At 43.9% G+C, this 21,262-nt stretch overlaps 1 protein-coding gene across 1 annotated transcript in view; it reads left to right on the top strand.

Moving 5' to 3' along the window:
- The window catches only part of LOC112217905 (leucine-rich repeat and fibronectin type-III domain-containing protein 2), a 169,368-nt gene extending 149,288 nt beyond the window's left edge, over positions 1-20,080 (top strand). Inside the window, exons 4-5 of the mRNA XM_024378511.2 lie at positions 5,515-6,911; positions 16,889-20,080. Coding sequence (XP_024234279.1) covers positions 5,536-6,911; positions 16,889-17,912 — 2,400 coding nt within the window. The 5' untranslated portion in view covers positions 5,515-5,535 and the 3' untranslated portion in view covers positions 17,913-20,080. The remainder of the gene's footprint in view (positions 1-5,514; positions 6,912-16,888) is intronic.
- Positions 20,081-21,262: the final 1,182 nt, after the last annotated feature.

Below are 21,262 nucleotides of genomic sequence, written 5' to 3'. Positions count from 1 at the left end.
CATACAGGCAGAACCCTCTCAATTCAATATCTTCATCTGACTAGGACCATGATGCACACCATCCTAACATGCATTATCCTAACAATCTCACTAGAAACATGCAGTGTGTGGTCAGAACGTACAGCACAAGTGCAGACAGACAGGCAATATCCACATAGTCTTGTTCATTGTCAATGTAAATGGGAGAGCAGGTGTGGGTGAATATATCAATATCAGCCTCACTTTTTTTCTAAAGACTTTTATTTAGATATGAAATGTACCGGCCTGCAAAACCAATTATAGAACTGCAAATACCCACATCTGGATGTGATGTGGAGGCTTGATATTTATCTGGGTTGGAAACATGTTACCTCCAGCTGAGAGCCTTAATGAGAGAGATACTTGTGAAACATTGGACGAAACTGGTAAGATTATCATATCCATGGAAATATGCATCATCATATCTTTTTCAAGAAGCATAGGTAGAGCTCTTAGACTATAGCCCAGCAAACATTGCCTAACACCCAAACAGTCAGCACCCCAACAAGAACATCATAACGGCAACAACAGATTTTCCCCTGAGGAAATTATGATTTGACAATAACAATGAATAATACAAGAATGATAAGAAACGAGTTATCTACTTCAGTACAAACATCATTCTATGTGGTGAGTTATACAATGGACGAAGATCTGGGTTCCTTGTAAGTATCCGATGCCAAGTGCATAATCTCCCTTTACCATCGGTCCTATTAGCCAACGTACAATCAATGGAAAATAAAATAGACAAACTACGATCACGTATATCCTACCAACGGGACATTAAAAAGTGTAAGATCTTATGTTTCACTGAGTCATGGCTGAACGACGACATGAATAACATACAGCTGGCGGGTTTGAAGCTTTTTCGGCAGGATAAAGCAGCAGCCTCTAGTAAGACAAGGGGTGACGGTCTATGTATATTTGTAAACAACAACTGGTGCACAAAATCTAAGGAAGTCTCGCGGTTTTGCTCGCCTGAGTTTTGCTCGCCTGAGTCTCGCGTTTTTCCTCGCTTTCAAGGAGCGGGACTCTCATGATAAGCTGTAGACAACACTATTTACCAAGAGAGTTTTTATCTATATTCTTTGTAGTTGTCTATTTACCACCATAAACCGATTCTGGCACTAAGACGGCACTCAATGCCAGAACAACAACCTCTCCCTCAACGTGATCAAGACAAAGGAGATGATTGTGGACTACAGGAAAAGGAGGACCAAGCACACCTCCATTCTCATTGACGAGGCTGTAGTGGAGCAGGTTGAGAGATTCAAGTTCCTTGGTGTCCACATCACCAACACACTATTATGGTCCAAACACATTAAGGCAGTTGTGAAGAGGGCACGACAAAACCTATTCCCCCGCAGGAGACTGAAAATATTTGGCATGGGTCCTCAGATCCTAAAAAGGTTCTACAGCTGCACCATCGAGTTGCGTCACTGCTACATCTACAAGACCCTGCTAGGTAAAGCCCCGTCTTATCGCAGCTCACTGGTCACCATAGCATCACCCACCCGTAGCACGCGCTCCAGCAGGTATATCTCACTGGTCACCCCCAAAGCCAATTCCTCTTTGGCCGCCTCTCCTTCCAGTTCTCTGCTGCCAATGACTGGAACGAACTACAAAAATCACTGAAACTGGAGACACTTTTCTCTCTCACTAGCTTTAAGTACTAGCTGTCAGAGCAGCTCACAGATCACTGCACCTGTACATAGCCCATCTGTAAATAGCCCAAACAACTACCTCATCCCCTACTGTATTTATTTATTTATTTTGCTCCTTTGCACCGCAGTATTTCTACTTTGCACATTCATCTACTGCACATCTACCATTCCAGTGTTTAATTGCTATTTTGTATTTACTTCGCCACCATGGCCTATTTATTGCTTTACCTCCCTTATCTCACCTCATTTGCTCACATCGTATATAGACTTGTTTTTCTACTGTATTATTGACGGTATGTTTGTTTTACTCCACGTGTAACTCGGTGTTGTTGTATGTGTCGAACTGCTTTGCTTTATCTTGGCCAGGTCGCAGTTGTAAATGAGAACTTGTTCTCAACTTGCCTACCTGGTTAAAAAAAGGTGAAATTAATAAAAATAAAAAGTAAAAGTGCCTGGTATGGCAACTGCTCGGCCTCCGACTGCAACACACTACAGAGGGCTTCCTGCAATCCAGGACCTCTATGTTAGGCGGTGTCAGAGGAAGGCCCTGAAAATTGTCAAAGACTCCAACCTCCCTAGTCATAGATTGTTCTCTCTGCTACCGCACAGCAAGTGGTAGCGGAGCGCCTAGGCTAGCTCCAAAAGGCCTAGACTTAAGACTCCTGAAAGCCATAAGACTCCTGAACAGCTAATCAAAGGGCTACCCAGAACCCTCTTTTACTCTGCTGCTACTCTCTGGTTATTATCTATGCATAGTCACTTTATCTCTACCTACATGTACATATTACCTCAATTACATTGACTAACCAGTGCCCCCGCACATTGACTTTGTACCGGTACCCCCTGTACAGTGGGGCAAAAAAGTATTTAGTCAGCCACCAATTGTGCATGTTCTCCCACTTAAAAAGATGAGAGAGGCCTGTAATTTTCATCATAGGTACACTTCAACTATGACAGACAAAATGAGAAAAAAATCCAGAAAATCACATTGTAGGATTTTTAATGGATTTATTTGCAAATGATGGTGGAAAATAAGTATTTGGTCACCTACAAACAAGCAAGATTTCTGGCTCTCACAGACCTGTAACTTCTTCTTTGATTTTATAACATAAGAGTAATCATGCTGTCGTGGCAGCGGTGCTACCAACATTCTATCAGAGAGCTATGAGTTCCATTTCTTCCCTAAGGCAACTTATTAGCCCATATTGTTAGCATATTATCTGTGATAATGTTCTGATTCACCTGCCAGTGGGTGAGCATGTTAAAAGCTATCCCTGTGTTGATGTCTTCCCAGCTTCCCATGAGTATCCTGATTACAACCACTGTGTGCTGGTCAAATTATAATCCCACCATCCCAGTAGTGCCACACATAGCTTGTCAATCTCTGCGGTTTTCCTAACTGCCTGACTTCAAATCAATCCATCTTCCCTAGGATCCGTATAGGATTCGTCCTTGAATCGTGATTTTGGCTGAGTGATTTAAGCCTTCCCCCTGGCATCCATGGACTCCATAGCATTGGGCCCATGTTATCCTGTGATTGAATTATCCTATTTTCAATGTACTGTGACTACTGTGGCTGGCTGGGTCAATGCACAGATGACTCTAAGGTCAAGCCTCCTCTCTTATCCATCCTTCCTTAGGTTTTCCGCTGCTCTTTTCACCGGGCCAATGATTAGCCACCTCCATTTACTGGAGTACAAAAGCCTCAGATGCTTTGTGTTGACAAAGGCTTTTGGAATTCTGCCACAAGTCGATATGAATACAAATGTGGTCAAATGATGCAAAAAATACACTGCTTTATAGCATATGCTACTTTATATGGAAATCCTTGTAAGATAATATATGAGAGAAAGAGAGAGAGAGAATTAATAGCTTTGGCTCATGGGGATAAGGATTTGATGGGTATATAAAGTTATAGAGGTGTGCGTGTGTGTTTGTAGGCTATATGTGTGTGTGACTGACATTAACAAAGCAGACAGGAATATTAATGAAGGACGTCATAGACATGGGGGGGCAGTTGTGTTCCACATGACTGCATACCTATTTGTCTCTAATGAGTGGTCACAGACAGGGGCTTAGGTATGTCCTCTCTAATTTGATCTCTGAGGAATGCTCATTTATTTTAGGCCAGTCTCCCCTCTGTCTATTGCTTCATTATTATATACCTCTACCAACTGATCTAGAGTCAGTTCTGTACGGTGTCTCTAAGTGCCTGCTGTCCAATGCTCTGGGCTTGAGTTATTATCCAGCATTCCCTGATTACATTGAATATATTATGATTACAGTATATTATCTCCACCTGAGTGAAACATCCATCGTTGGAATTGACCCGTGTCACATGACTTCCCCGTTAGAGAGCACTACGGTGTCCTCGGAAGGACACTTCATAAATGACGGAAGCCACTAAATAAATAGCCAACCTTTTGCATGATGAATGGCTCTATCATAAATGCAGTATAGTGTTTCAGACAAATTGCCCATGGTAAATCTAAATGAGTTGATGTCCCAGAGGAGCTCCATTTATGACTGTCTTATGGCTAGCTGTTAGTAGATAAGTTATTTAATTTATATTGTTTTGTCTTTGAAATGATTAATTCTGAGCCACCGATTTGCTGTAAAGATTCCCTCCCACACAGCCCTCACACAAAGACAGATGCACGCACACAAATACACACACACCCATCCACCCACAGACAACGGATCAAACCTAGTTCAAATCCATGTGCATTTGATGACAGCTTTTGAGTCTGATCAAAGTGCAGTCTAATCGATACACATCAAGATGCCCCGTGGCGGCTGTCAATAACAGGCCTCAAAACCCTACTGCTGTAACCTGTCAACAACAGGCCCCAAATCCCTACTGCTGTAACCTGTCAACAACAGGCCCCAAAACCCTACTGCTGTAGCATATAAACAACAGGCCCCAAAACCCTACTGCTGTAGCCTGTCAACAACAGGCCCCAAAACCCTACTACTGTAGCATGTCAACAACAGGCCCTAAAACCCTACTGCTGTAGCATGTAAACAACAGGCCCCAAAACCCTACTGCTATAGCCTGTCAACAACAGGCCCCAAAACCCTACTGCTGTAACCTGTCAACAACAGGCCCCAAAACCCTACTGCTGTAGCCTGTCAACAACAAGCCCCAAAACCCTACTGCTGTAGCCTGTCAACAACAGGCCCCGAAACCCTACTGCTGTAGCATGTAAACAACAGGCCCCAAAACCCTGCTGCTGTAACCTGTCAACAACAGGCCCCAAAACCCTGCTGCTGTAGCCTGTCAACAACAGGCCCCAAAACCCTACTGATGTGTCAACAACAGGCCCCAAAACCCTACTGCTGTAGCCTGTAAACAACAGGCCCCAAAACCCTGCTGCTGTAATCTGTCCACAACAGGCCCCAAAACCCTACTGCTGTAGCCTGTAAAGAACAGGCCCCAAAACCCTACTACTGTAGCCTGTCAATAACAGGCCCCAAAACCCTGCTGCTGTAACCTGTCAACAACAGGCCCCAAAACCCTGATGCTGTAACCTGTCAATAACAGGCCTCAAAACCCTACCGCTCTAGGCAGAGATCCTCACAGATAGTTTACATGAGATTATGATTGTCTGCCACAATGAAAGGAGAATTAGACTGCGTACTATGGAAGAACTAATCATGTCTTTCTTTCTTTATCTCTCTCTCTATTCTTCTCTTCTCTCTCTCCCTCCACCTCTCTCTCTCTTCCCCTATTTTCTATTCTCTTCTCTCTCTCTCATCTCTCTGTCTGTATCTCTCTCTCTCTCTCTCTCTCTCTCTCTCTCTCTCTCTCTCTCTCTCTCTCTCTCTGTAGATTCCTTTGTGTGACTCTACCATGGACCACATCCTCTGTTGCCTGCTGGTCCTGGGAACCGCAGTGTTGATGGCCCACGCATGCCCAAAATACTGTGTGTGCCAGAACCTGTCCGAGTCCCTGGGGACCTTGTGTCCCTCCAAAGGCTTGCTCTTCGTCCCACTGGACATCGACCGGCGCACTGTGGAGCTCCGGCTGGGCGGAAACTACATCCTCCGCATCACCCAGCAGGACTTTGCCAACATGACCGACCTGGTGGACCTGACGCTCAGCCGCAACACCATCAGCTACATCCAGCCCTTCTCCTTCAGCGACCTGGAGACCCTGCGCTCCTTACACCTGGACAACAACCGTCTCATAGAGCTGGGTCCTGATGATCTCCGGGGCCTGGTCAACCTGCAGCACCTCATCCTTAACAACAACCAGCTGGGACGCATCTCGGACCGGGCCTTGGAAGACCTGGCACCCTCCCTAGAGGATCTGGATCTGTCCTACAACAACCTGAGGAGCCTGCCCTGGGACTCAGTCAAGCTGATGGTCTCTCTCCACCAGTTGAGTCTTGACCATAACCTCCTGGACTTCATCCCTGAGGGGACCTTTACTGATCTAGAGAGACTGGCTCGCCTGGATCTCACCTCCAACCGACTGAAGAAGCTGCCCCCAGACCCCATCTTCGCCAGGGCCCAGGATTCAGTGATGATGACCACTCCCTATGCCCCCCAGCTGTCCCTTGGCATCGGGGGGAACCCCCTGCATTGTAACTGTGAGGTGCTGTGGCTGCGGCGGCTGGAGAGGGACGATGATCAGGAGACATGCGCTTCCCCTTCCAACCTGAAGGGGCGCTACTTCTGGTATGTGAGGGAGGAGGAGTTTGTGTGCGAGCCACCCCTCATCACTCAGCACACCCACAGGATGCTGGTGCTGGAGGGCCAGATGGCCAGCCTGAGGTGTGAGGCCATTGGAGACCCCACCCCCACCATCCACTGGATGGCCCCTGACGACCGTGTCCTTGGCAACTCGTCCCGAACCGTCGTCTACGGCAACGGCACCCTGGAGATTCTCATCACCACCTCCAAGGACTACGGTACCTTCACCTGCATCGCGGCCAACGTGGCCGGGGAGTCCACCGCCTCAGTGGATCTGTCAATCATCCAGCTGCCCCACCTCAGCAACGGCACCGGTCAGGCCTCACAGCCCAAGTCCCGCCTCTCGGACATCACCGGCACCACCAGGATAAGCAAGGGGGTTCCAAAGACCCCCCCGGAGAAAGTGGTCACTGTGTCAGAGGTGACAGCCATTTCAGCCTTGGTTAAGTGGACCGTCAGCAAGGCAGCGCCCAAGGTAAAGATGTACCAGCTCCAGTACAACTGTTCCGATGATGAAGTCCTCATCTACAGGTAACAAACCTTCATTTTCAGAGAAGTAGGAACACCGATAGCTTTGATCTATGAGGGAACAAAAGATGGAGGAGACGCTCAATACACATGTTGTTTTAATACTCCAATCGACTTGTTTTGTTTACCTAAAGATAATGTCTCTCAGCTTTCACAAAAGATGAATGATGAAGATGAATTGTGCCAAACAGTAAATCATGCTGTTTACACTAAACATAATACACAGTATCAATAACACTGCCATGTGTACAGAACCAGCAGCTTTCATACCCAGTTTTCCATAACAATATAGCCTACAATGGTGTTGTTAATCCTAAGTGATCAATCCATCATCCATTGTTTCTGTCTGTCCGTTGAATTGTTCGACAGCGAAACAACTCACTTCACTTTCTACTGCCTTTTTCATCATCTGATGTTTCGGTCGCTAAGCATCAGCTCCATTATGCTAAGTAGGCCATAAATAAGGGAATTTCATCCCTATGCTTAATGGATGGATATTCTGTCAATCCACTACAGCAGCTATTTGATGAGGCTGAAAGTGTATTACAGGAAGCTGATATATAGTATATTAGCACATCTCCAAACGACTGTGAAACCAGTTGGAAAGGAAATCCAATTATGTAATGCCATTTAAATTAGTTACTCTGTTAAAACCTAGAGAAAGGCAGATCAGTTCAGCCATAGACTTTGAGAGTTGTACTGTAACACTTTAGTGACATATAGGTCTATATCTCATCAGACAGTATTTATTTCTGCTTATCATTACCACTACACTTGGCTATGATTACTTTCTAGTTTATTATATACACTTTTTTTCAAAGGGATTGGAATGTAAATTGTTAACTCTAACTTGTGCTATACCTGCCATGAAAAGAATGATATGTAGTCCTATAGTCAGTGTAGAGCTTTGTTATCGCATACAGTATGACTCTCCATTAGAACAACCAGTCCTTTTTCCTCTTCAAAACAAATCTGTAGAAAATCCTAAGTGTTTTCTCTTTTCTCTGACAAATCTGAATCGCCGGGCAATAAAACACTCAGGGCTCGGAGAACAATATAATAGTATATATATTTACCCTATGGTTAGGGCAAGATAGAATATATACCCAGAATACATTCAGCATATTGTCTTCATCCATCAGGATTGTATAAGCAGCAATAGAAGCTAAAGAAAGTGCTATACGTGGACATAGTAATGGAAGTTATGTGTCAGACACGGACTTTCAGTAATATTTCAGTTCAATTGCAATGAGTCCCTCAGAGCAATCCTTTACCATATAATGGTTTGATTGTACCATCCCATGTGATTTAATGCCTATGTTTCTCCTCGGCTTGACAATGTGTTTCAGAAATGATAGCAAGGTCCTGGGTCCACTATTTTTGTCTGTTAGCTGGAGAGTGGTGGAGGATTCACGCTCCATACCTCTTGCATCACAGAGAAACGTGTTCGTTTTGGTATTTGGTGTTTTATTAGGATCCCCATTGGCTGTTGCGAAAACAGCAGCTACTCTTCCTGGGTCCAGACAAAACATGAAACATGACATAATACAGAACATGAATAGACATGAACAGCTCATGCACAGAACTACATGAATTAAAAAATGTCACACATAGCCTACATATCAATACATACACTTACACGTCAAATAGGGGAGAGGCGCTGTGTTGTGAGGTATTGCTTTATCGTTAAAAAAAACAGGTTTGCTATTTATTTGAGCAATATATACTTGTATAGTTCCATGCAATAATTTCTCTATATAATACTGTAAGCTTTCTTGAAATTTTCCAGGATTTGGGGACTGTGAAAAGACCCCTGGTGGCATGTCTGGTGGGGTAAGAGTGTGTGTCAGAGCTATATCTAAGTTGACTATGCAAACAATTGGACATTTTTAACACATTCATGTTTTTTGTAAAAGAGGAAATGATGCAGTCTGTCTCTCCTCAACTCTTAACCAAGAGAGACTGGCATGCATAGTACTTATATTAGCCGTCTGATTACAATTAAGAGGAAGACATGACGCTCTGTTCTGGGCCAGCTGCAGCTTAACTAGGTATTATTTTCAGCACTTGACCACATGACTGGACAATAAACAAGATAAGACAAAATTAGATCCTGCAGGACTTTCTTGGGTGTGGTGTCCGAAAAGCAGAGCATCTCTTTATTATGGACAGGCCTCCTTCATCTTTACAACCATTGAATATATATGTTTTGACCATGACAGTTTATATTCTAAGGTAACACCAAGTAGTTTAGTCTCCTCAACTTGTTCAACAGCCACACCATTCATTACCAGATTCAGCTGAGGTCTAGAGCTTAGAGAGTGATTTGTACCAAAATACAATGCTCTTAGTTTTAGATATGTTCAGGCCCAGTTTATTACTGGCCATCAATTCCAAAACTGACTGCAGCTCCTTGTTAAGGGTTTCAGTGACTTCATTAGCTGTGGTTGCTGACACATACAGTACCAGTCAAAATTTGAACACACCTACTCATTCCAGGGTTTTTCTTTATTTTTACTATTTTCTATATTGTAGAATAATAATGAAGACATAAAAACTATGAAATAACACATACGGAATCATGTAGTAACCAAAAAAATGTTAAACAAATCAAAATATATTTTGTGTTTGAGATTCTTCAAAGTAGCCATCCTTTGCCTACCGCTGCAGAATGCTGTGGTAGCCATGCTAGTTAAGTGTGACTTGACTTCTAAATAAATCACCGACAGCTTCACCAGCAAAGCACCCCCACACCATCACACCTGTTCCTCCATGCTCCACAATGGTGACCCCGCCCGTGCAAAAAAACACATTTCTATTACACACTTGTACTAGTGTTTGACAGCCAAATATAAGCACCCCGCAAATGATATACCCATTACTCTTTAGACCAAGATGGTGATATTGCCCATCTAGAGCCTTGCTCTGGACCCATTTGATATTTCATCTGTTGAACCTATCCTTAGGCCAAGACATTAATACTTGAGAATGTGGTCTGTAAAATGTGTCTGATTTGGGTATGAGTGAACAGATAACATCCCACGTCATTAATAACGTAATGAAATATTCCGGCATTCCAGGAGGTTTAGAGAGTCTTTTTACTGAAATTAAATGGGATCTGCATTTGCATATTAATGGTGCGTTTCAGGCAGATAGTGATGCCGTCATCTTTATGATGAATAGTTTTCTAGTGATCATTAGCTTTGGATTTAACAACCCTTATTGTAATCGATGTGTGTATTGATGTGCTCGTAGGAGGATTATCTTTGAAAAGCCAAAGTTATTCAAAAAAGAGAGTTTACAAGCTCTGTTATGCTTATTTATTCTTTGTAAATGCAAAACAACACAAGACAAACCACGAACCAAACCTTGAGCTTAACACAAGCCAAAACACGAACCAAACCTTGAGCTTAACAACACAAGACAAACCACTAACCAAACCTTGAGCTTAACACAAGACAAACCACTAACCAAACCTTGAGCTTAACAACACAAGACAAACCACTAACCAAACCTTGAGCTTAACACAAGACAAACCACTAACCAAACCTTGAGCTTAACAACACAAGACAAACCACTAACCAAACCTTGAGCTTAACACAAGACAAACCACTAACCAAACCTTGAGCTTAACAACACAAATAAACACACTAATCAACCTTGAGCTTAACAACACAAGCCAACATACTAACCAAACCTTGATCTTAACACAAGCCAACACACTAATCAACCTTGAGCTTAGCAACAGAAGCCAACACACTAATCAACCTTGAGCTTAACAACACAAGCCAAAACACTACTCAAACCTTGAGCTAATGCTGCAGTTGCACTGTTTGACACTCCCAAAGTTAGCTGTTTTTCTAAAATGCACTCATCCATTATAGTTACCATAGCAGGATGTTTTATGGCAGGATATACACTCAAGTGCCCTGACCTTAGAGAGCCTTTTTATTTCTCTATTTGGTTAGGTTGGGGTTTGATTTGGGTGGGCATTCTAGTCTTTCTGTTTCTTTGCTGGCCGGGAATGGTTCCCAATCAGAGTCTATCGTTGTCTCTGATTGGGGATCATACTTAGGCAGCCTGTTTTCCACCTTAGTTTGTGGGATCTTGTTTTTGCATAGTTGCTGTTTAGCCCTGCAGAACTTTACGTTCGGTTGTGTATTTTGTTGATTTTCCCCGGTGTCATTTAATTAAAGGTATACGTACCACGCTTCACCTTGGTCTAATTCATCGAACGAACGTAACATCAAGGGTATGGACACAGACACAGGCTAGCATCAAGTTCCATTTAATCTCCCCACTACCGCTATAGTACAATTCAGCAGCATCTCCCAATAAATTCCCTGGCAGGGAGTGCAGAGCCCATTAGGGATTTTTGCTTATATAAGCATAATCACATTTCCCAGCACCCTGACATTTAGGCTGAATCAATGGAGCAAGAGACCCATTTGGCATGACCTTGTCTGTTATCCAGAGTAAGAGGCCGCCTTAAGAAATCATACAGTCCTCCTGGGGGGGAATTAGCCATGAAATACTTTAATGATTGTTGAGTGGGAGAAATGCTATAACCTGAAGCAATGATTTGTTTGTTTGTTTTCAGTTCTTTTTTCTTTCTTGCCAATAAGGAAGTGTGTTGAAACTGTATCTGACAATAGCTTTTAAACTGTTTGGGAGGATGAGGGTAGCTGTGGCTGACTGGTGCCTATCCCTATCCCCTTCCCCACTACTTTTCCTTCCCAGAAGCAATGTTTAAGGACTCACATCCTCTCTCGCTCTGATTAATGTTATGGCCTCATGCCTTCACTGGAAACGATTTAAAGCAATCTCCAAATTGCCTTTCGATGCCCAAAGGGTGTAGGGAAAAAAACTTGTATTCATCTCCTTGTGATAAGCACAGCCAGACGTTTTTTCCTGAGTTCCACTTTGTCCCGATGTATTTTAATTCAGCTGAATGAAACATTCAACACAGACGGCCTGACATGAATCAGTCACAGGACAGAGCAGTGCCTAGCAAAATATTCACTAAGCGCTGGAATTTCCCTCCATCCCATGCCTATACCAAGCAAGCAATTATCACTGTGTAATAGATTACATCCCCTGAGGACCAAAACATTTAATATGATCAACTTTTGATCAAATAAAATAAAATTCAAATCACATTATTTTGGTTACATACACATGGTTAGCAGATGTTAATGCGAGTGTAGTGAAGTGCTTGTGCTTCTAGTTCCGACCATGCAGTAATATCTAACAAGTAATCTAACAATTTCACAAAAACTACCTTATACACACAAGTGTAAAGGAATGAATAAGAATATGTACATATAAATATATGGATGAGCGATGGGTGGGGCAAAAAGGTATTTAGTCAGCCACCAATTGTGGAAGTTCTCCCACTTAAAAAGTTGAGAGAGGCCTGTAATTTTCATCATAGGTACACTTCAACTATGACAGACAAAATGAGGGGAAAAAAATCCAGAAAATCACATTGTAGGATTTTTAATGAATTTATTTGCAAATTATGGTGGAAAATAAGTATTTGGTCACCTACAAACAAGCAAGATTTCTGGCTCTCACAGACCTGTAACTTCTTCTTTAAGAGACTCCTCTGCCCTCCACTCATTACCTGTATTAATGGCACCTGTTTGAACTTGTTATCAGTATAAAACACACCTGTCCACAACCTCAAACAGTCACACTTCAAACTCCACTATGGCCAAGACCAAAGAGCTGTCAAAGGACACCAGAAACAAAATTGTAGACCTGCACCAGGCTGGGAAGACTGAATCTGCAATAGGTAAGCAGCTTGGTTTGAAGAAATCAACTGTGGGAGCAATTATTAGGAAATGGAAGACATACAAGACCACTGATAATCTCCCTCGATCTGGGGCTCTGCGCAAGATCTCACCCCGTAGGGTCAAAATGATCACAAGAACGGTGAGCAAAAATCCCAGAACCACACGGGGGGGCCTAGTGAATGACCTGCAGAGAGCTGGGACCAAAGTAACAAAGCCTACCATCAGCAAGGGCATTAAAGATGAAACGTGGCTGGGTCTTTCAGCATGACAATGATCCCAAACACACCGCCCGGGCAACGAAGGAGTGGCTTCGTAGGAAGCATTTCAAGGTCCTGGAGTGGCCTAGCCAGTCTCCAGATCTCAACCCAACAGAAAATCTTTGGAGGGAGTTGAAAGTCCGTGTTGCCCAGCAACAGCCCCAAAACATCACTGCTCTAGAGGAGATCTGCATGGAGGAATGGGCCAAAATACCAGCAACAGTGTGTGAAAACCTTAACTTACTTACAGAAAACGTTTGACCTCTGTCATTGCCAACAAAGGGTATATAACAAAGTATTGAGATAAACTTTTGTTATTGACCAAATACTTATTTTCCACCATAATTTGCAAATAAATTCATAAAAAATCCTACAATGTGATTTTCTGGATTTTTTTTCTCATTTTGTCTGTCATAGTTGAAGTGTACCTTTGATTAAAATTACAGAACTCTCTCATCTTTTTAGGTGGGAGAACTTGCACAATTGGTGGCTGACTAAATACTTTTTTGCCCCACTGTACATGTGAGATTAGTAATGTAGGGTATGTAAACATTATACGTATAAAGTGGCATTGTTTAAAGTGACTTGTGATACAATTGTTAATTATTAAAGTGGCTAGAGATTTGAGTCAGTATGTTGGCAGCAGCCACTCAATGTTAGTGGTGGCTGTTTAACAGTCTGATGGCCTTGAGATAGAAGCTGTTTCAGCGTCTCAGTCCCAGCTTTGATGCACCTGTACTGACCTCGCCTTCTGGATGATAGCGGGGTGAACAGGCAGTGGCTCGGGTTGTTGTTGTCCTTGATGATCTTTTTGGCCTTCCTGTGACATCGGGTGGTGTAGGTGTCCTGGAGGGCAGGTAGTTTTCCCCCGGTGATGCGTTGTGCAGACCTCACTACCCTCTGGAGAGCAGTTGCCATACCAGGTGGTGATACAGCCCTGATACAGCCCCAGGATGCTCTCAATTGTGCATCTGTGAAAGTTTGTGAGTGTTTTTGGTGACAAGCCAAATCTCTTCAGCCTCCTGAAGTTGAAGAGGCGCTGTTGCGCCTTCTTCACCCCGCTGTCTGTGTGGGTGGACCATTTCAGTTTGTCTGTGATGTGTACGCCGAGGAAATTAAAGCTTTCACCTTCTCCACTACTGTCCCGTTGATGTGGAAAGGGGGATGCTCCCTCTGCTGTTTCCTTAAGTCCACGATCATCTCATTTTTTTTGTTGACGTTGAGTGTGAGGTTATTTTCCTGACACCACACTCCGAGGGCCCTCACCTTCTCCCTGTAGGCCATCTCATCGTTGTTGGTAATGAAGCCTACCACCTGTAATGTTGTCAGCAAACTTGATGATTGAGTTGGAGGCGTGCATGGCCACGCAGTCATGGATGAACAAGGAGTACAGGTGAGGGCTGAGAAAGCACCCTTGTGGGGCCCCAGTGTTGAGGATCAGCGAGGTGGAGATGTTGTTTCCTACCCTCACCACCTGGGGGCGTCCCGTCCAGGACCCAGTTGCACAGGGCGGGATCGAGACCAGGGGTATGACGAGTTTGGAGGGTATTATGGTGCTAAATGTTGAGCTGTAGTCGATGAACAGCATTCTTACATAGGTATTCCTCTTGTCCAGATGGGTTAGGGCAGTGCGCAGTGTGATTGCGATTGTGTCGTCTGTGGACCTATTGGGGTGGTAAGCAAATTGGAGTGGGTCTAGGGTGTCAGGTAGGGTGGAGGTGATATGATCCTTGACCAGTCTCTCAAAGCACTTCATGATGACGGAAGTGAGTGCTACAGGGCGATAGTCGTTAGCTCAGTTACCTTAGCTTTCTTGGGAACAGGAACAATGGTGGCCCTCTTGAAGCATGTGGGAACAGCAGTCTGGGATAGGGATTGATTGAATATGTACGAAAACACACTAGCCAGCTGGTCTGCGCATGCTCTGAGGACGCGGCTAGGGATGCTGTCTGGGCCGGCAGCCTTGCAAGGGTTAACACGTTTAAATGTTTTACTCACATTGGCTGCGGTGAAGAGCCCACAGGTTTTGGTAGCGGGCCGTGTCAGTGGCACTGTATTGTCCTCAAAGCGAGCAAAGAAGCTGTTTAGTTTGTCTGGGAGAAAGACATCGTGGTCCGCGACAGGGCTGGTTTTCTTTTTATAGTCCGTGATTGACTGTAGACCCTGCCACATACCTCTCGTGTCTGAGCCTTTGAATTGCGACTCTACTTTGTCTCTGTACTGACGCTTAGCTTGTTTGATTGCCTTGCGGAGGGAATAGTTACACTGTTGTATTCGGTCATGTTTTCGGTCGCCTTCCCTGATTAAAAACAGTGGATCACGCTTTCAGTTTTGCGCGAATGCTGCCATCAATCCACGGTTTCTAGTTGGGGAAGGTTTTAATAGTCGCTGTTGGTACAACATCACCGATGCACTTGCTAATAAACTCGCTCACCGAATCAGCGTTAACATCAATGTTGTTGTTCAACGCTATCTGGAACATGGGGCGGCAGGGTAGCCTAGTGGTTAGAGCATTGGACTAGGTACCGTAAGGTTGCAAATTCAAACCCCCGAGCTGACAAGGTACAAATCTGTCGTTCTGCCCCTGAACAGGCAGTTAACCCACTGTTCCTAGGCCGTCATTGAAAATAAGAATTTGTTCTTAACTGACTTGCCTAGTTAAATAAAGATAAAATAAAAATGTCCACGTGATTGCAGCATTCTTGAAGCGTGGAATCAGACCAGTGTTGAACAGACCTGAGCATGGGCATTTCCTGTTTCAGATTATTTTGCATCTTTTGCTCACTCCACACTAATACTGTAGTATTAGTGTGGAGTGAGTTATCAGTGAGTTATCAGAAAACACAGAACAATGTGAAAAAAAGGTATGGCATCATTGGTTACAGTTATTATCTTATGGTTATATATTATCACATGGGTGTTGATGGCCAGCTTATCACATGGGTGTTGATGGCCAGCTTATCACATGGGTGTTGATGGCCAGCTTATCACATGGGTGTTTATGGCCAGCTTATCACATGAGTGTTGATGGCCAGCTTATCACATGGGTGTTGATGGCCAGCTTATCACGTGTGTTGATGGCCAGCTTATCACATGGGTGTTTATGGCCAGCATATGACATGGGTGTTTATGGCCAGCTTATCACATGGGTGTTTATTGCCAGCATACTACATGGGTGTTTATGGCCAGCTTATCACATGGGTGTTTATGGCCAGCTTATCACATGGGTGTTTATGGCCAGCTTATCACATGGGTGTTTATGGCCAGCATACTACATGGGTGTGCATGACCAGCTACTGTGACTGAATGACTGATGTTGTGGAACAGCTCCGAGCCAGTTCCCTGGACATAACTCGTCATGTTCTCAGACAGGTTCCTGCCTTATAAGCGGACTAAGACTCGCCTGAGCAACATAGGTATCTGAGGCTCTAGCTGTTACAGAAGCCTTTCAATATTCTCCCTTTCCCTCTCTTTCTCTCTTTTTTCACTCTTTTCCTCTGTGTTCTGGTTATTTATTCTTCTCACATCTCCATGGCTCAGACATGGGGTGGAGCGTCTGTTTGCTGCAGCAGGACAGATGGTTTAGAGAGATAAAGCCAATTACAGCTGTCTGTCTGTTAGACTAGAACCTCAACCACAAAGAGACTTAACACTGGACAACTCCTCAGGAATGAGGAAGCCCTGCTTTTCTTTCAGTGGAAATGGCATCATAAAGAACACTCAAGCACAGTTTTGTATTGATATGAAATGCATGGTGTTAAGAAAGATGGATATTAATAACATTATCCTCCAAATCAATTAAATTGTATCAAATGTAGTAGGTTTTCACAGCTGACTTTCACAGGTTTTCACGGATGTCCAACAATGATTATGCTGACTCGACTCAGTCATCACCATGTTTAACTCTTCCTCTCCATTTCTATAGGATGATCCCGGCCTCCAGCCAGGCCTTCCTGGTGACCAACCTGGTGTCGGGGACCAAGTACGACTTGTGTGTCCTGGCCGCCTGGGACGACACCGCCACCACCCTGACGGCCACCAACGTGGTGGGCTGTGCCCAGTTCTTCACCCGCGATGACTACACACAGTGCCAGTCTCTCCACAGCCAGTTTCTGGGGGGCACCATGATCCTGGTGGTGGGTGGCATCATCGTGGCGACGCTACTCATCTTCATCGTTATCCTGATGGTACGCTACAAGGCCACCGACCATGAGGGGGGTGGCATCGGGGGGAGCGGCAAGCTGACCAGCGTAAGTGACACCCACTCACAGACCAATGGGGGCCGGCTGGGACAGAACGGCGTGCCCCTTCCCCTGCCCAAACCAAAGGCCAAAGTGACCCTCCAGGATGAGGTGGTGGAGTTTAAATGTGGTTCCCTCCAGAGCACCTCGTCCTCATCCTCGTCGGGGGGCTCGGTGGTCGGGGAGGGTTCCTACAGCCCCAACAGCACCCTGGCCATTATGTGGAGGCAGGCTGCCCCCTCTAAGCCCAGGGCAAACCTGGATCACCTGCTGGGGGCCTTCAACTCCCTAGAGCTCCGGGGGGCCCAGGGCAGGGGAGACCTGGGGGAGCCCTCATCCAGCAGTAGTACCCCGGTGGCGGGTGGCGATAGGCCCCACACGGACAGGGAGCCCCTGCTGGGCCGGACAATGGACTCGCGGCTGAGCCGGTTGCTCATGCTGTCTCATGACTCCAAACCAAAAAGGAGCCAGTCGTTTGACATGGGGGACTGTATGGATACAGATCAACAAACAGACCAAGCGATGGCCTCTAGCACCTCCACTGCCACAACGCCGGTGTGCAGTTACCCGCGGCGCATCAGCAACATCTGGACTAAGAGGAGCCTGTCTGTGAACGGCATGCTGCTACAGTGTGACGAGGAAGGGGATATGGGGGGGAGCAAGGGGACCTTCGACAGCCAAGAGTGGGTCATGGAGAGTACTGTCTAGGAGAGATGAGGACTTGCTTTGTGTCTTCTAAAACACTGCCCCAGAGAGATAGCAATACGCCTCAGTTCTGATAGACCTCCAGGCTGGAGGAGAAGTCCATGCCTCCTCCCTCCTCGTCCTGCATGGAATTCATTCATGTTAATCTATTGTGGATGCTCCATTTTTGTGACAGATATGTACAAAGTTCCCCCAAGTGGGTAAGTCGGCTACCGACGCTTGGTGGATGGAGCTGATTCGTGGAGTGTGTTTGTATGTGTGTGTTCTCTACATGGGGAGGGGGAATGCACAGTAATGGTCAACTACAAACTACACGTAAGACATGCAATGAAACCTAGGAAATGGGAAGCAGGCCTGTTGTTCCTGAGGAGGGCCATGGTTTCTCTGACACGAGGAACGTGAAACAAATCACTGTATTTGTTGACTTGTAAATTGGCATAACACTGAAAGTCCATCTTGTTGCTGAGATGATGGGCCATGCATGGCTCTGGACTAATACTGTTGTAAGTGAATATGAAATATATAATGAATTTAATGTTTTTACATGTTTTATTTTGCTGAACAAACACACATGGTCTAATACTGTTCTTCCCCTCTGTCCACGACGGGGCTCTGACTTCAAAATTTGCATTATGAAAAACCTCAATATACTGTCAGGTCCAAAATGATTGGCACCCTTGATAAAGATGAACTAAAAAGACTGCACAAAATAAATAATACAAATACTGAGCTATATTGTATGCAAAAAGAGGACGTTATATTATTTTGAACTAATACATTTGCTCAGAGAAAAAGGTGACATCAAAATAGAGCTCTTTGGTTAAGTACACCAGAGGTGGGTTTGGTCTCGAAACATAAAAGTTCCTCATACCTATGGTAAAATATGATGATGCATCTTTAATGTTATGGGGCTATTTTGTATCCACTGGTCCTGTGGCCCTTGTTAAGGTCAACGGCATCGTGAACTTTACCAATTACCAGAAGATTGTAGCCAAAAACCTGGTTGCCTCTGCCAGGAGACACTTTGACGTAACTGGATCTTACAGCAAGACAATAACCCCAGCGCACATCAAAATCTACAAAGAAATTGTTTATTGACCACAAAATCAACATTTTGCAATGGCCATCTCAGCCTCCACTTGAACCCCATTGAAAACCTGCGGTTTGAATTGAAGAGGGCATTCTATAAGCACAGACGAAGGATGCCAAGGATCTGGAAAGATTCTGTATGGAGGAATGATCTAAGATCCCTCCCAATGTATTCTCCAATCTCATAAAACATTTGAGAAAAAGACTCTGTGCTGTTATCCTCGCAAGGGGAGGGTGCTGTAGTACTAAAAACAGCGGTGACAATACATTTAACCCCTATCTTTCTTGGATTTGTTTTATTACTTATTAAACAAAAGCCCTTTCCCTGAGTGTAAAATAATATGATTTACATTTTTTTAAATGTAGTTTGTATTATTTATTTTTTGTTCCTCTTTAACAAGGCTGCCAATAATTATGGACCTGACCGTATATCCATCCGCATTTTTTTATATCTGCAGAACCAATCGTTTCTTAACCCATTCTGACTGAATGGTATTGTGTATATATATATATATGTACACTTTATATAGGCAATTTAGTTCATCATAAAAAAATGTATATATGAAATTATTTCATGAAACCCCGTATTTGAATATTTTAACTTTGTATCCAGAATGTTTATTTGAGGCTTCATTAAATAATGCCATATCTGGTTCCTATCAAGTTGTATTCATGTATAAAGCGAGCAAACAATTCATCCTCAAAATCATGAAATATTTCATTTTTAAGATAGCAATGTGAAATGGGTCTTAAGTGAAAATGTAACTGTTATCGTGATGTCACTTAAAAGGTTCATTAGAGGAGGGTCCTATGATTAGTTTCAGCAAAAGAACATGGCCCCTGTTGGCCTCTAAATCAATTAACCCAGTATAGAGCTAACAACCAGCAGGAGTTTACCCTCTCTTGCACAGAAAGATTAAGCCCTCAGAAAAACTGCAGATCAACATGCTCAATCTTTGAGAGACAAGCATCCTTCTCCAATTCCAATAAACATTTTTACTTTTTCATGTGCACTACCATTCAAAAGTTTGGGGTCACTTAGAAGGTTCCTTGTTTTTGATAGAAAATCTATTTTTTTTGTTCATTAAAATAACATCATATTGATCAGAAATACAGTGTAGACCTTGCTAGACATTGTTAATGTTGTAACTGACTATTGTAGCTGGAAACGGCTGATTTTTAATGGAATATCTACAGTGCCTTGCGAAAGTATTCGGCCCCCTTGAACTTTGCGACCTTTTGCCACATTTCAGGCTTCAAACATAAAGATATAAAACTGTATTTTTTTGTGAAGAATCAACAAGTGGGACACAATCATGAAGTGGAACGACATTTATTGGATATTTCAAACTTTTTTAACAAATCAAAAACTGAAAAATTGGGCGTGCAAAATTATTCAGCCCCCTTAAGTTAATACTTTGTAGCGCCACCTTTTGCTGCAATTACAGCTGTAAGTCGCTTGGGGTATGTCTCTATCAGTTTTGCACATCGAGAGACTGACATTTTTTCCCATTCCTCCTTGCAAAACAGCTCGAGCTCAGTGAGGTTGGATGGAGAGCATTTGTGAACAGCAGTTTTCAGTTCTTTCCACAGATTCTCGATTGGATTCAGGTCTGGACTTTGACTTGGCCATTCTAACACCTGGATATGTTTATTTTTGAACCATTCCATTGTAGATTTTGCTTTATGTTTTGGATCATTGTCTTGTTGGAAGACAAATCTCCGTCCCAGTCTCAGGTCTTTTGCAGACTCCATCAGGTTTTCTTCCAGAATGGTCCTGTATTTGGCTCCATCCATCTTCCCATCAATTTTAACCATCTTCCCTGTCCCTGCTGAAGAAAAGCAGGCCCAAACCATGATGCTGCCACCACCATGTTTGACAGTGGGGATGGTGTGATGAGCTGTGTTGCTTTTACGCCAAACATAACGTTTTGAATTGTTGCCAAAAAGTTCAATTTTGGTTTCATCTGACCAGAGCACCTTCTTCCACATGTTTGGTGTGTCTCCCAGGTGTCTTGTGGCAAACTTTAAACAACACTTTTTATGGATATCTTTAAGAAATGGCTTTCTTCTTGCCACTCTTCCATAAAGGACAGATTTGTGCAATATACGACTGATTGTTGTCCTATGGACAGAGTCTCCCACCTCAGCTGTAGATCACTGCAGTTCATCCAGAGTGATCATGGGCCTCTTGGCTGCATCCCTGATCAGTCTTCTCCTTGTATGAGCTGAAAGTTGAGAGGGACGGCCAGGTCTTGGGAGAT

Source organism: Oncorhynchus tshawytscha, linkage group LG18, assembly GCF_018296145.1.
Source record: "Oncorhynchus tshawytscha isolate Ot180627B linkage group LG18, Otsh_v2.0, whole genome shotgun sequence".
NCBI classification, from domain to species: Eukaryota; Metazoa; Chordata; class Actinopteri; order Salmoniformes; family Salmonidae; genus Oncorhynchus; species Oncorhynchus tshawytscha.
The sequence above is the reverse complement of the archived record's forward strand: the minus strand, read 5'-3'. Positions and strand labels throughout refer to the sequence as shown.